The sequence below is a fragment of the Cimex lectularius genome, unplaced genomic scaffold (genome assembly GCF_000648675.2).
Source record: "Cimex lectularius strain Harlan isolate CLEC.00 unplaced genomic scaffold, Clec_2.1 scaffold289, whole genome shotgun sequence".
NCBI lineage: Eukaryota > Metazoa > Arthropoda > Insecta > Hemiptera > Cimicidae > Cimex > Cimex lectularius.
Genome location: NW_019392889.1, coordinates 141,239 through 156,241, shown reverse-complemented (window position 1 = coordinate 156,241; position 15,003 = coordinate 141,239). Strand labels below are relative to the sequence as shown.

At 34.3% G+C, this 15,003-nt stretch overlaps 2 protein-coding genes across 3 annotated transcripts; both read left to right on the top strand.

The window, feature by feature from the left end:
• Positions 1 to 34: 34 nt before the first annotated feature.
• On the top strand, positions 35 to 5,429 carry LOC106666534 (probable isocitrate dehydrogenase [NAD] subunit alpha, mitochondrial). Its single transcript, XM_014393808.2, has 6 exons — positions 35 to 315; positions 541 to 675; positions 737 to 909; positions 4,199 to 4,462; positions 4,525 to 4,774; positions 4,835 to 5,429. The coding sequence occupies exons 1-6, from the start codon at positions 289 to 291 to the stop codon at positions 5,060 to 5,062; spliced, it is 1,077 nt and encodes a 358-aa protein (XP_014249294.1). The 5' UTR covers positions 35 to 288; the 3' UTR covers positions 5,063 to 5,429.
• Positions 5,430 to 11,383: 5,954 nt separating this feature from the next.
• Positions 11,384 to 14,600, top strand: LOC106666518 (cyclin-dependent kinases regulatory subunit 1-like). 2 transcript variants are annotated; one of them, XR_001340442.2, is made up of 3 exons: positions 11,384 to 11,694; positions 14,103 to 14,292; positions 14,356 to 14,600. XR_001340442.2 is itself a non-coding variant. In XM_024229082.1 (2 exons), the coding sequence occupies exons 1-2, from the start codon at positions 14,106 to 14,108 to the stop codon at positions 14,403 to 14,405; spliced, it is 237 nt and encodes a 78-aa protein (XP_024084850.1). In that variant the 5' UTR covers positions 14,084 to 14,105; the 3' UTR covers positions 14,406 to 14,600. The 2 variants fall into 2 exon arrangements, 1 of the variants encoding a protein (XP_024084850.1); XM_024229082.1 differs by lacking the exon at positions 11,384 to 11,694 and having other exon boundaries at positions 14,084 to 14,292.
• The last annotated feature ends 403 nt before the right edge of the window (positions 14,601 to 15,003 follow it).

Below are 15,003 nucleotides of genomic sequence, written 5' to 3'. Positions count from 1 at the left end.
TTTTTTGTGTACAAAATGAGGCTTACACGTATAAATAATAAGACTAGGATTGTTTTATAGCTTGTGATTTTTTTTATTTCTTGAGTGTATCAATAAACTTTATTACAAAAAAATTTTTAAAAGAAATTTCACCCCTTTTTTTATAGGATAAGGCAAATAAAAAGATATACGGAACTATTTCAATCGACCCCCATTCAACTTCACATTCACATTCATTCCACACAGTTGATAAGGATTACACACCCAACCACGATCCAGAAAGCGCACTAGTCTCTTGATCTTTTGATTATGGCAGCTCATATTATCAATAAATTAGTAAGTTTGTTTTTAACTTTTTTCTTTAATAATTTCTCATTTAAAAGATTTATTGTATATCGAATCGAGCTTTGGTTTTATCGTTTCGCTAACCTTAATTTACCTGTGAAAACTGAATTCTTTTAAATGAGATTTGCCCATTTATACCTATTTATAGACTAAACTTTGGTCTAATCTTTAAATTGGGACGAGAGTGTTTTGATATCTTTAGAGCATAAATTGTAGAGGTGCAGCAGGCTCCCCTCACTGGCGAGAGGGCTGAGCAGCGGAGGGTCGAAAAAGAAAGTGACGCTCATACCAGGAGATGGAATCGGTCCGGAAATCTCCGCTGCCGTCCAGAAAATATTTCTCGCTGCCAAAGTGAGTACGTTTAGCTCTGCGAAACTATCGAATACTGATTCTTTCTAAATTTGACCTGCAGGTTCCGATTGAGTGGGAAGTCGTGGACGTGACACCGGTCAAGGGGCCAGATGGGAAATTCGGCATTCCTCAGTCTGCTATCGATTCGATGAACAAAAACAAAGTCGGCTTGAAGGGACCATTAATGACGCCTGTCGGAAAGGGTCATCGTTCCCTTAATTTAGCTTTAAGAAAGTAAACATTTTCTTTAATATTGAATATTTAAAAACAAAGAAACGATACATTTTATTGTTCTTAATCATATAAAATAGATTCCCTTCATAATGCTTGGTTTATTGGCAGCTTCAAGGGAAGTTTAGTTTCTTATGCTGGTATGATGTAGATGAATTAGTCGGAGTATGGCCTTTTAAAAGCTGCTTACTCCATGTTCTGTGCCTATAGCACATTGGTTCATCAAGGAACTTGATTAGTAGGCTCAGTTTCAGGGTTGAATCTCTTCAACGTTTATATCCCAAAAAACTTCTTCCTGAGGCAAATATGGCACCACAGTTAGTTAGTAGGTGTGTTGGTGCTTCTTTGTAGAATCTGCAGGTGCTGTGGTGGATTATACCATTCTCTTTCATATGCCCGTTCAGTATACAGTTTCCTGTCAGGATTTGGAGTTTTCCCCGCTTCCCTTGATGCAGTCTGCTGTTTCTTTTCTTCCAAAATTGGCTAGAGGATTCTTGGATTGATTATTGTCAATGAGCAATTTCCACTGTTTCTTTATTTTCATTTTGTCTTGTTAATAGTGTAAATCCCTAGCTGTCAGATCAGATGTCCACGTAGTGTGGATAGGTTCAGTTCAATAGTTAAATTGTATATCCCATAACACTCCTTTTGCAAGCTAGTGTCGCACCAGTGTTGGTGTTTCCTCTGTTTTTTTTTTTTTTGTTTTTTTTTTCAGAATCTTCACTTGTTGTGTTAGGTTATCCTATTCTATCTACATCTACATCTATATTAGTAATGGAATTCCATAAAAATACCATAAAAAAATGCAAGGCAACCAGCACTCTTAAGTCAGTTAAAACAAACATTGGATGCATGGTGTGTTCCAGACTTGTTTATTTGTTCACTTGTCGTGCCTTCATTGACCAACCAACACCAGAGCTGCCTGTTGGCTGTTACCATCCCCAGTTCTTTCATGGTTGAGCCCGTCACCTCCAGTTTATCATCCATCCATCTTGACCTTGGTCGGTCCTCTTCCTTTTACCGTTCACTTACCCTAACATCAGCTTTTCCTCCAAGATAGCCTGTCTTCTCTTTTTGTGGCCAAAGTACTTCAGTTTTGCCTTTAATATTCCCTCAAGTGAGTCTAGCTTTATTTCCTGTGGTGTGTGGACTAGTTTGATAGTGCAGTCCAAGGCACTCTCTGAATTTTCCTCCAACACCACAGTTCAAAAGCATCTATCCTTCGCTAAGCCTTCGTTATGGTCCAACACTAGCAACCATAGATTACTACTGAGAATGCTTTAACTATGCCGACCTTTGTTGCCAGTGTGATGTGTCTGTTCTTAACTATTTTATCAACACTTGCCATCACCAAATAGACTTTTGATTTCTTGGCTGCAGTCAGTCTGCAGTAATCTGTGCGCCTAAAAATACAAAGTCTGTCACTGCCTCTACTTTTTCTCCCTCTGTTTGCCAGTTATCAATCAAGCTTAGTTGCAAAATGGTGTCATATGAATATCTGAGATCGGTAATATTTATTTATTATTATTACAATTTGGTCTCTAGTCCTGCCTTTTCTAAACCCAATTTGTACATCTAGTAATTCTCCGAAAATTGTACCAAGAAAGATCTTTACCTTACTGGCATGTGAAATAAATGCCACCGTTTGATAATGTTAACATTCTTTAGTGCTTCCCTTTTTTGTTATGGGGATATAAGTAGATTTGTTCCAATCTGATGGCCATTTTCCAAATTTATTGGCATGTGGCATAAATCACCTTGACTGCAACATCTTGCAATATTTTAAACAGTTCAGCTGTGTCGTCTCTTGCTACTTTGTTATTAGCACTGATTCTTAATGACTGTTTCAACTTCACTCTTTAGGATATCTGGCTCTAGCTTACAGACCCCACCGTCAAAGTTATAATGTATTAATATTATCCTGGGGGGAGGGGTAGACGAGTGGTTAAGGCGTCAGACTCGGCTAGTAGATCCCGCGGTCATGGGTTCGATCCCCACCGTCACCTCTGGACTTTTTCTGATGCCTAATGGGACTGGTGGCAATTGAACGAAATTGACTCGGCACTCATCAATAGAAGGGGCGGGATCGGATCTCAGCAACTCTGAATTTGGTCCCAACCCCCTTCAAAAATGAGTCTTCGATGAAAGAACACAGGCACACGGGGGCTCAAGTTCACATTTGTGTTGCGAGCCCTCCCCCAAAATTTGGAGCCATGGATAAAGTACAATAAGCTTTACAGCTCAGCTGCAGTGCTCAGGAGGGAACTCCTCCAGTCCATGGTATCTAAGAAAAAAAGTATTATCCTTTCTATACCGATCTTCCGTATATTATTCCTATAATGACAAACAGAGATTATTAAAGGTAGGCCCGGAGTACGAGGCAAATAGGGAAATTTTTCTGGACAGAGTACACAGGATTAAAGAGGTCAATAAGCCGTTTAGTTGGGAAAGTTTGTTCGTGTCTTGTAGGGACGAGGTATATAAGTTAATGTATTTATTTAACCAAAACTTAGATATTAGTGTGTAATTCTATTTATCCTTAGAAGTGCCTCCATGGCTCTTGGCCTAAGCATTGTTCCCGATTGTCAAGCAGTCTGGTATTGTTCGTCGTTCTAATTTACTTATTTATTTAGGTATCTTAATTAATTAATTCTGGTGGATGTTCTTGCAAAATATTGCTGAATGCCTTAAAGGCAAAGCAAAAAAAAAAAATTTTCCTAGAATATAATTCGATAGTTAACCAACATTCCATCCTATGTATTTTTGTGATTCCGTGTACATTTCAACTATTGGATTTTTCAACTACAAGGGCATATCAACGCCTGGGAATTTTGTGTTTTTGAAAAAAGAACTCTCAGTTTGAATTAATGGCTGCTAAGATTTGATCCACAGACTCGACGCCTTCTGGGTTTCTCCTTGTTTTCTCAACCTTTCAAATGAGGGGTTAAATTCTTGAAATTCCCCTCGCAATTTAGTAATGGATGCTGATTTTTCCTTTTGTTAATAAAGTTTATTTAATGTTTCTTAAAAATGGTCATACGTTTATCTCGATTTTTCTTTTGTACTTTCTCTTTTCCAGGTATATTGATGTCCACTTATTTTATACCGTATACAATTTATAACTTAAAATTTACCGTATAAATATAACGTTCCCTTGAACATATTTATAATTGGAATTTACTGTAGATGAGGTGTACAAATTAAAATAATGAAGCCATGATATTCAGACTTTCCATACATTCAGAATTTCCAAATAACAAAAAATGTTACATAAAGACATGTTTTATTGCAGGGAATTCAATTTGTATGCGAATGTAAGGCCGTGTAAATCATTAGAAGGATTTAAAACGTTATACGACAATGTAGATGTTGTGACAATAAGAGAAAACACGGAAGGTGAATATTCAGGAATTGAACACGAGATCGTCGATGGTGTCGTGCAGAGTATTAAATTGATCACTGAAGAGGCATCCAGGAGAGTGGCTGAGTTTGCTTTTAAGTTCACAAAAGAGCAAAAGAGGAAGAAAGTCACGGCTGTGCACAAGGCCAATATCATGTAAACTATTGAAAATTGAAACTTCACATAAATTTATAATCAAATTGTATTTTAATTTGCAGGAGAATGTCCGACGGTCTTTTTCTCCACTGCTGTAGGGAAGCAGCTGCCCTTTGTCCAGAAATAAAATTTGAAGAAAAATATTTGGACACTGTATGTCTGAGCATGGTACAAGATCCTTCAAAATTCGACGTACTTGTTATGCCTAATCTTTATGGAGATATTTTATCTGATATGTGTGCTGGTCTTGTCGGCGGTCTCGGTTTGACCCCGAGTGGCAATATTGGACTGAACGGAGCAATTTTCGAATCAGTAATAATCATTAAGTTCGAGATTAACGATCATTTTGTAAAAAATTAATAATCGTTTTAGGTCCATGGGACTGCGCCAGACATCGCCGGGAAGGATTTGGCAAATCCAACAGCATTGCTGCTATCTGCGGTCATGATGCTTAGGCATTTGAACCTACCTGATCATGCATCACGAATTGAAAAAGCATGTCTTGAAGTAATCAAAGAAGGTACATACAGGACTGGTGATCTAGGTGGAAAAGCTAAATGTTCAGAATTTACAGCTGCAATCTGTAAAAAAGTTTCGTAAAGAAACTAGATAAAATATAGATAATATATTGAAAAGCTGTTATGAGATTTAAAAATTTCAACACCTTATTAGACACCAAAAGTAAGTTATAACTCTAGTATGTTACTACTTCTTGTATTTTACTCTTAGCATATTTTTTTGTGATGTGATGATTGTAATTTATTTTACCATTTTTTTTGGAAGGAAAAAAATAACTCGGCATGATGAAAAAATTTGTATTTCATTATCACTATTGTAATCAAATGAAAAAATTACAGTATTATTTTTGTGCTATGTAAATGTGAAAAATTTTCACCTAGTCATTAAGAACGTATTGGAATGTTAGAAACAATGTTAAATAAAGCTTTTTTTTTGGTGTCTTTCGAAATGTAATTGTTATAACTGAAAAAAAAAAAAAAAATCATTTGACACGCTATTTATACATAATCCCATATTTCATTTGTGAAGAATAAGCAATAACTTTAACAATTGATCTTCACCAAGACACAAAAGTTTAACAAAAACACTTCTGCAGTAAGTTAGTAATATTTATAAAATACATTTCAAAGTTCTTAGGGTTGTATCCTAATTGTTCATGGAAGTCAAGGGTACATGTTTGTTCACATTAAATTATTATGTTGCTTTGGCATTTGTTTTGAAGATAGTGGATTCATTTCTTCCAAAACATTGTTAAACTGCAGTAAAAATTTGACCTTGTAAGATTATATGAAAAAATTATCACGGCTATTTTAAACTTGGCATAAAAATGGAAAACTCAGGTCAACATCACTGATGGCTCTTAAACCCAGTTATTTGGTCACTACTTTACAGAAAAGTGTGAATTTGAAATGGAAGATGAATTAAATATATTTAAAATTTGTAATTTGCTGTAATGTAAATTTTGCCCAGGACAAAAACAGTAAACACCACTCTGCAGTTTCTGCACCATTACTTTTTCCTACTTAGCATAAAATTTAGTCATTTTAGTTTGATGTAATTAAAGAAAAGGGTATACTACTAGAAAGCTTATGAAATGAAGAAATTGAAATTTTCCTGAATTTAGGTTTTTTTAATAAAAAATTAAATTGAGTTCTTGAACACTGGAAAAAAAAATTTTGGTTGCCCCAAAAATGAATAGTTCGAGAACAAGTAGATTTATAACAAAAATCATGTGAAAATCTATATGTTAAATATCTGCAAAAGAGTTGGGAATCGGACAAACTTTTTTGTTGCATTCAAGGTGTATAAGCACCTGATGAACTTTGTCATAGGAGTAGTGAATTACCTTATATTAATGCATGTAACAGTAACACATCTGACATACCAACCCAATGAAAATCAGTAGATAAAAATGATCAGTAAAAACGAAATTTCAGGTTCAACTTGCAGACAAGATGAAGAAATATCACTATAAATAAGAAGTCCATTACATTTCATGGTCCGTTGTCCAAATAACTTCTTTCAATTAATTAGCCTTAGGTCGTGGGCTCGAATCTCGCTTGTGACACTTTTTCATTTCAATACCTTACATTAAGATTAATTAATTGAAATAAATAAGACCAATAAAGATCGAAACATTGGTACGATAAAGAAAATGTTTTTCTGAAACTACATCACACCAGACCGCATCTCATGATTTCTGAATAATTAATAAATATTAAGGTTTAACTATTGAACTTTTATCCAAGTAATTTTATCCTGTTATGTTTTATAAATTAGTCAGATTAATTATTTTTATCCATAAATGTGCACTTCCGTTAAATTTTGTGGAACTACAAAGCAATTGTATATATTGTTCTTTTACGGCCAAATCTGATTATTACAATTCAATATGTAAATTTATAGAAAGAAATATTAAAATTTATTTTTTTAATAAACTTTTAATGCAACAAACATCTAATTGGCAACTGACAAACCAATCATGTAGTTTATTTATTTACTTTAATAAGTGGCTAAGTAGGTTTGATTCTTTTGTTGGACTTGGATTTTTGCCAATCTTTGTAGTGATCCTATTTTTTGACAAGATTCAGCTTGCTAATTTCCGTTAAGTTGCACGGTAGTCTTTTTTTTTGTGTTGTGACATGTATGGCGATGGCTGAAGAGAATCTTTGTTTATACTTCAGCTATTTCGAGCTTCAGTCGTTTTCATTGACTTCCAAGAGTATTTCCTGGATGCAGATAGATCTAGGCCTAAGTCAGATCACAGAGAAATAAGGAATGGTCCTTGAACTTCTTGTAACATCATACAATACACATCTCTAAACAAACTTCAAAAACCTACCACAGCATTGACATCCAAAAACGGCCATATTACTGATTAATTTAGAAAAAAAGCAATGCAAAAGTTTTCAAATATTTATTACATCATAAAATAGCAGTCTTTAATTTATTTTCATGGCAAATATGAACACATTTTTAAATATTGCTTATAAATAATACAGTTCTTACAATATACTTAATACACTTTAATACATACAATATTACAATTTGGCACAGTATGTTTCATTTGTTTATTATAAAAATAAGAGAATAAAAGTAAATAATATTATATGTAATAAGTGCCAAGTCAACAGTCTTGTTTCAAATTTAACTATCGTTTATTAAACATTTACGATTGATATGTCTCTGTTTATTTGATTAATATTGAATAAGACAAGAATGAAACTAGGTTTCCCATTTAGGCTGACATGAAAAAGTGTTTAAACAGCTAAAAGTTCAAAAAATAATACTTTGCAATGATGTATAATATTTTGGTAGCTATCATTTGGGATAAAAAGAAAATAGTTACATTAACATCAAATAAGGATGTACATTTCTTTTTTCAACTTAAATTACTGTATATAAATATGTATAATTAAATTTTACAAAATAAAATTTAAAATGTTTAATTAAATTATGATTAAATTCTTATTCAGTATGAAAGTTTGTAGTTGTAACAATTTACATAAACAGATGCTTTATCAACAAATTGTGTTAGTAAAAAATATAACATTAAACAAATCGCATGTCGATAAATTGCGATTTAATTTCTTCTACAATATGGAGAGGTTTACACCACGGATAAAATTAAAACCATTAATTAAGCGCAGTATTAACAATATTATAGTTAATTTGATGTTCATTATTACATTAATAAACTAATATAATGGTAACAGATTATTAAATTATAAACAATCATACTTTATTTATACCATTTGCCAAGAAAGAAATGCCACCTATTGACATAGTTGACTAGTTTTTCAATAAAATAACTTATCCAAAAATTATTAAATACTAACAAATTTAAATGGAAGCATCAACAAATATTAATGTCAACAATAAATATAGCTGAACTGTAATCTACTAATTGATTTTACTGGAAAATCTTAAACGTATACAATTAAAAGAGCTGCTCAGAAAAAGCAAACCTTTTTTTTTTTTTTAAAGGAATATTGATCAAACAATTTAACACTGAATGCATGGAACTTGTTTGTATAGTTATATTAACAATGAAACTAACAATACCGGGAACATTACTCAGAAGATCTACGATTAAGATGATACATTTATAGACAATTTTAGTTTTTCTTAAATGCATAAATTAGGTACTAATTTTATAATAAATATGCATATTAATGTTTTCAAACTTCTAAATTTCTCATATTAAACTAATGCTTATAAAAATTTTGGCAATGAATTCGCCCATACAAAAAAATTTTCATACACTTACAAATTATATAATCTGTTTGAACAACTGTGTTTCAGTACAAGCCACGCCTTTCTCTATTGCACTCCCTGATAAATGATATACATTATAATAAAAATATTAACGTCCAACATAAATCGTGTCTAATAAAAAATACAACAAAATCAAGTCAGTAGATAATTTTAAAGATTGTACCTTCCAACCGTTTCTGTATTTTCAGTTCAAGAGCATCACATCTACAAGAAATTCTAACAGTTCAGTGCGATTTGCACTCTTAAAAACCATTTAAACAATGTACATTTACTAAATTGCACAGTAGAATTTCTATAACCTTTCACTTAAGCAGTTCATGTTATTAAATTTTTATTACGAATTTCTGTTTTTATTTATCCACAGCCCAATCAAACCAAGTAAAAATCAGCCCTATTTTTCAATAAGTGTCAAGTGTTAATATCCCAAAAAAATTATATACTTGAACTAGAATAGTGTGCAAGGCATTTGGTAAAATATTTAGCATAAAAGCTCGGGTTTAGTGATAAAAGTTTGGGGAAAAGCAATTTTTGAGATAGGGATAGGGGAAAATGTCGACTTGGAAATTTGGTAAACTTTACTTCATTTGAGTCTTTCAATTCAATAATAAAAACAATCAGATTTTTAAAACTACAAGAAACACTTAATGTGAAAAAAGTCCCACAAGTTGATAATACCATGACTGCTTGAAATGTCTGCAATGCACTGGGCGAAATAATTTTGGTAAATGTTTAGCGACAAACTTTGGGGGGGAAGGCAATTTTTAGCATGCAATGGGAAAGCAAGACAAAACCTTGTTAATTTGGAAAACTTTACATCGTTTGAAGGCTTTTAACTTCAATAATAAAAAAATAATGATATTTAAAAACGACGAGAAACACTTTGTAAAAAAAAAAAGTTAAAAATTCCATGGCTGCTTGAAGTTAGCAATGGACTTGGTGAAATAATTTTAGCAAATGTTTAGCGACAAACTTTGGGGAAAAAAAGGCGATTTTTGATATACAGATTGAGAATGCAAGACAAAACCTTGTTAATTTGGAAAACTTTACATCGTTTGAAGGCTTTTAACTTCAATAATAAAGAAATAATGATATTTAAAAACTATGAGAAACACTTTGTGGAAAAAAAAAGTTAAAAATTCCATGGCTGTTTGAAGAGTTAGAAATGCACTTGGTGAAATAATTTTAGCAAATGTTTAGCGACAAACTTTGGGGAAAAAAGGCGATTTTTGACATACGGATTGGGAAGAAAAGTCAAAACTTTGTTCATTTGGAAAACTTTACATTGTTCGAAGACTTTAACTACAAATATAAAGAAATCAGATTTCAAAACTATGAGAAACACTTTGTGAAAAAGTTAAACAATTTCATGGCTGCTAAAAGGCTTAGCAATGTCCTTGGTGAAATAATTAAGAGTAAATATGAGGTTTAAAACAAATTATAAAAGTTTACAAAAAAAATGTGGGGTAATAATGTCAGCCCACATATCTAGTTTGCCAAGTTTGAGATTTTCAAGAAATATTTGAGTATCAAAATGCTAAGTAATTTTATAAGAAACTTTAAAGGATGACACTTTTAGAGTGACATGGTGTCAGTTAACATATCATTGACATACTTCACTGGTCTTAACAGCCAGTGACACAAAATATTTGTGCCTGGCAAGAGAAATTCTACTGCGGTTATAAATGTAATTTTTTAAAATGTTGTTACAGAAAAAACATTTCTAAAACTTTACCACCTCATTACTTGGAAGAACGGTTTCTAGACTAGAATTTAACATAAAAATAAAGCTCTTTTACAAAGTGGCTAATCTTTCCATCTTGCTGAAGTCAGGAACGGTCCTTACGAAAGTTTTCTTCGCCTGCTGCGGTTTGTAGTAGATGTGGGAGCTGTTTTTGGAGCAAAAGCTCCGGTTCGATCTCGTAGCGAAAGACGGTGTTATGGAGTCAGAACTTTGTGTCACTACGGTGTATCGGTACGGTTCCGGCCCTCCGACCGGGCGCATTTCCATCTGGGGGCAGGACGCCTGGCTCAAACCGGTGCAGTTGTACTTACGGAGAAAACAGAGAAGGACGCCGAGCATGAATATCATGTACGTCACGCCAAGAACACCACACAGGATCATGTATCCGTCCAAAGTTTCCAGCGGTATCATGCTTTACACTTGGATCATTCATCCTTTTCTGAATCAGCGAAAGCCCCTTTTGAAAAAAGTACGACGCATTGTGTTCACAGGTGTTTACGGCTTGTGTACGCTGTCATACGAAGAATCTATGTTGTCTCTCGCGACAGAATGTCAAACATGAAAGCGCATGTTTCAGTGATGCCCTGTCAACACTGAACCCGACAAAAAAAATTTCCCCGTTTTTATTCTCTTTACAACATAAATATAAACTAACATTACAAAGATCTAACAGCAAAAATTATATCAGAGATCAATTTCTATCACAAATAAACAAGATTTTTAAAAAAAGTCTGCAACGATAGAATTGTAACCTTAATTTTCTACTATTTTTATGGTAGGTGTTTTATCATTTAATGCTTAATACAAAAAACATGCTGAAACCTTTCTAACAAATTTGAAAAACTTAATATCACCTAAGTCATAAGTTGTAAATTTTACCTGCCTAACTATAGACTTTTTAGTATTTCCTGGGTTTCTTTAATCATTTGGGTCAATGGAAATGCAATATATGCTAAATATACAGTTATATTTAGTCTATTAATAAACTATCTTTGACAGATTTAATTTACAATCGCACTGCCAAAAATATAATATTGAATTGTACTGTATATCAAAAATTTTCGTAATGCTACGTGTGCACCTTTACAGCACGTCCTCTAGTGGAAACGATTATGCATTATTTACTGGAATATAGTTTATTATGGTTTAAAATAAAAATTAACAGTACGGTGCCGCCAAGTTGATTGCTTGCTTTGTAAGTAATAAAGTTTCAAGTTTCAGCCTCCAGGTAAAACTTTTTCATGCTGACTTATTTACAATCATATACTAAATAGCCGACTTTACTAATGAAAGAGAAAAACATTACCCATAAAATAATAAAACAATACATAGATAAACTGGTGAAACTATACATAATTAGTAAATTAATTTGAAAAAACTGCACATATGATTATTGGTTGTAATTGCTGACTTATACAAGCTAAAATCTGCACGTGCATGTACATGCGTATATATATATATGTAGTTGAGCTTATCACTTCTTGCAGTCCACCGGCAATTCCAGCTTTTGTAATTTACAATGAATTACCAGCAGGCTTCGACAGTCAGTCACCTTGGGCCCGGGGTAAGATCTTGCTCTTATCTGACCAGCCACCAAAGTTGGGATCTGGGTGCCGTTCATTCTCCAATCCATTCCTACCTAAAACCAAACCATACTCTCCAACTCGCCTTTAAATAAGTTCTTTCTTATTTACATACCCTTTCTCCACCACCCTTTACACCTGTTACATAACCAACCTAATTGAGTGTCGTTGGGTACTCAATGTTACACCATTGGCCCTCTCACACTATTCACGCTAATAAATACATTCACTTTTTAACACACACTAGGGACATAAAACCATCATTGCATCAATAAAACAACCCTTTTCCTCCAAGAATCGGAAAACGAGGCTAATATACTCGTTGCCATTCTCATGTTCAATTCTTATATTGGGTGGGTTTCCTATATGCTCTTTATATGGGGCCAAGGAATTGCACCCTTCAAGTAGGTGAGTCCATTGAGCAACCTTTGTCTATATGCCGGACACATATGCAGGCTTCTGCCCAAAAGTAAGGCGAAGTACAATATAACACAGGGACATTCAGACGGGGAGATTGGGAGGCGACCAGTATGAGATATATGAGTTTTAGTCGCTTGGGATGTTCGGTCGCTTGATTATAAGGCAACTGACAGAACGTTGCACAGCATAGTGTCATTCACACAGTTCATACTGTATCGAGCAGATCGCCCCATTCTACTTGTTTTCATAAACCTTTTTTGAAACTTTTAAAAAATGGATAGAAGTGACATTTTTGATAACGACAAACGAATTTCATTAGTTCAAACATATCCCATGCTTGGAACAACAGTGCCAATGGATATTAAATGCCAAAGAGCTACAGCTTCTATTGTCCATTATAAAAATACGAGAGAATCAAATATCTATGTCTTTAAACCGCTTCAGACAAAATCTAGAAGGATGTTGCGGAGGCAACTGAATCTAGTCATCAGGATACTTTTTTGTCACATGCCGGTTTCGCATAGCATATTTCATACTGATTACCTTTGGGTAACCGGGCCTAAGTGGCGTGCCCCACATGGCCTATCCTTAAACGGCTGAGGATTAGGATCTCTTGATTTGCGAGAGCTTTTTTTTGCAAATCCAGCCCACTGACAGTGCCACTTTCTTTTAATCATATTTTTTATTGCATTTTAAATGTCAGGAGGCTGAATCGGGGTGGATAAGTCTGGAGGTTGGGATGTCCTGGTCTTAGCCACCTCGTCCGCCTTTTCATTCCCCTCCACAATTTTGCCTACACTCCAGTTCATGGTATTTTTTCAACAAGTTCAACAAAAGACCTGTCATGCACAGTAGTTACTATGCTGAAGGAGTCAGTACAAACAAGGTAGACAGAGCTACCATCATACATTGCATATTATTTAGTCATGTAAACACTATCATGCACCCTCATGATACATAGCATACACACCACACCCTTGCCTATCTTCCTAAAAACCTCGATAATTCAAAGAACCTAGCTCAGGGCAAAGGAATGGCAGAGTTGACTTCGCTAACACGGTGAGTTCACCTGGGATGAGTTGCCTGAGAGGACCCAGGGCCCAGTTCGAGCACTGTTCCCTGTGTCAACCCTGCCCTCCATAAGGCTTCACTGAAGACCCATGGCTCACAGCTGGTTGAAGTCGCTCGTATATTCTGCTGACTGGCATTAAGGATTACATCAGTTGTCCCAAATGAGAATTAACTGCTCTCTCCAAAGTTCAGGCTACCGTGCTTGTAGTATAGGCTGGCCAAAGGGCTTGTTCTAAACGCTCCAGCGACTGCTTGAAGTTCCTAATAGTAGTTCCTATCAAGCTTCTTCAAGCACTTTTTTTGGGCTGAAGAATAAGCACAGACCTCAACCTGACGTGGGACTTTCACTTTCTCAAGATGAGCAAGCGAGGTAATTTCTCTCAGAACTGGTAATAAGTGGAGCAATAAAAGACGTTAAATAAGGCCTAATGACAAGGATTACAATATATTGAATTTTATGCAGGAAAGCATTTCTGGACAGGAAATCAAATTGTTTAATAACTTCAATGGGAAAAAAAATTTGTTCTAGAAAATGCCTGTCGAACAAATCCAGTACTCTGACAGATATTCAGATAACGTATTTGAGTACAGGCATGTTACTTTACCAGCTAACATTGCAAAGCTTGTCCCGAGGAATCATAGTATGACTGAAACAGAATGGAGAAATTTGGGGATCCAACAGTCTACAGGTTGGATTAATTATCTTCAGCACACTTCAGGTACGCTTATTTATATCTTTATAAAGGGTTCAATTTAGATTTAAAACTTTCAATTATTTACAGAACCTCATGTGGTGTGTTTTCGGAGACCTCTTCAGCGACACGAGCCATAAGAGGTGCTATATCCATTATCATCACTAATGAAACAAAATAAAAATATTGGATTATAAGTTATAACTTAACCTCACATTGTAAATTAAATAAATATCTTTTTTACAGCAGTGCATGTTTTAAACGTATGCAAAACTTTTTTTTCTACAGAATCTTTTGAAATTTAATGAATAACAATAAACCGTTTTATTACTGAATGAAGGCTTTTCAAGAAAGTTATACTTCCAACTTTTCTTTTTTTTTTTTCAGCCTAGAAATTAAAGAATAATAGGCCAGTACAAATAAAGGTGCAACAGTCAAAGCCAGGAGGAAAAACTATAAACAAAACTTACATGATTTGTGAGGATAATTTGCAGTCAAGTTATTTCTCTGTTTGTTTCAACATTAAATCAAATTCACGAGCGGGATTCGAACCCACAAGACCTCGATCCACTTGGACACTAACTTCCCATCTCAACCCCACCTTTTGAATTTTCCCTCCTTTTTGCCATTTTTCAAATGTCGTGCAATTACACAATTATTACACGACAAGTTAGTTCCAAGTGGATCGAGGTCACGATAGCTCAAGTGTTCAGCGGCGTATCTAGCCGAAGATCGTGG

Excerpts from the sequence above, each read along its gene's own strand:
- LOC106666518 (XM_024229082.1), top strand. The coding sequence starts at position 14,106 with ATGCCTGTCGAACAAATCCAGTACTCTGACAGATATTCAGATAACGTA. Across the intron at positions 14,293-14,355 it reads TTATCTTCAGCACACTTCAG|AACCTCATGTGGTGTGTTTT; the intron begins GTACGCTTATTT and ends AATTATTTACAG.
- LOC106666534 (XM_014393808.2), top strand. The coding sequence starts at position 289 with ATGGCAGCTCATATTATCAATAAATTA. Across the intron at positions 4,463-4,524 it reads GTGCACAAGGCCAATATCAT|GAGAATGTCCGACGGTCTTT; the intron begins GTAAACTATTGA and ends TTTAATTTGCAG. Across the intron at positions 4,775-4,834 it reads ACGGAGCAATTTTCGAATCA|GTCCATGGGACTGCGCCAGA; the intron begins GTAATAATCATT and ends TAATCGTTTTAG.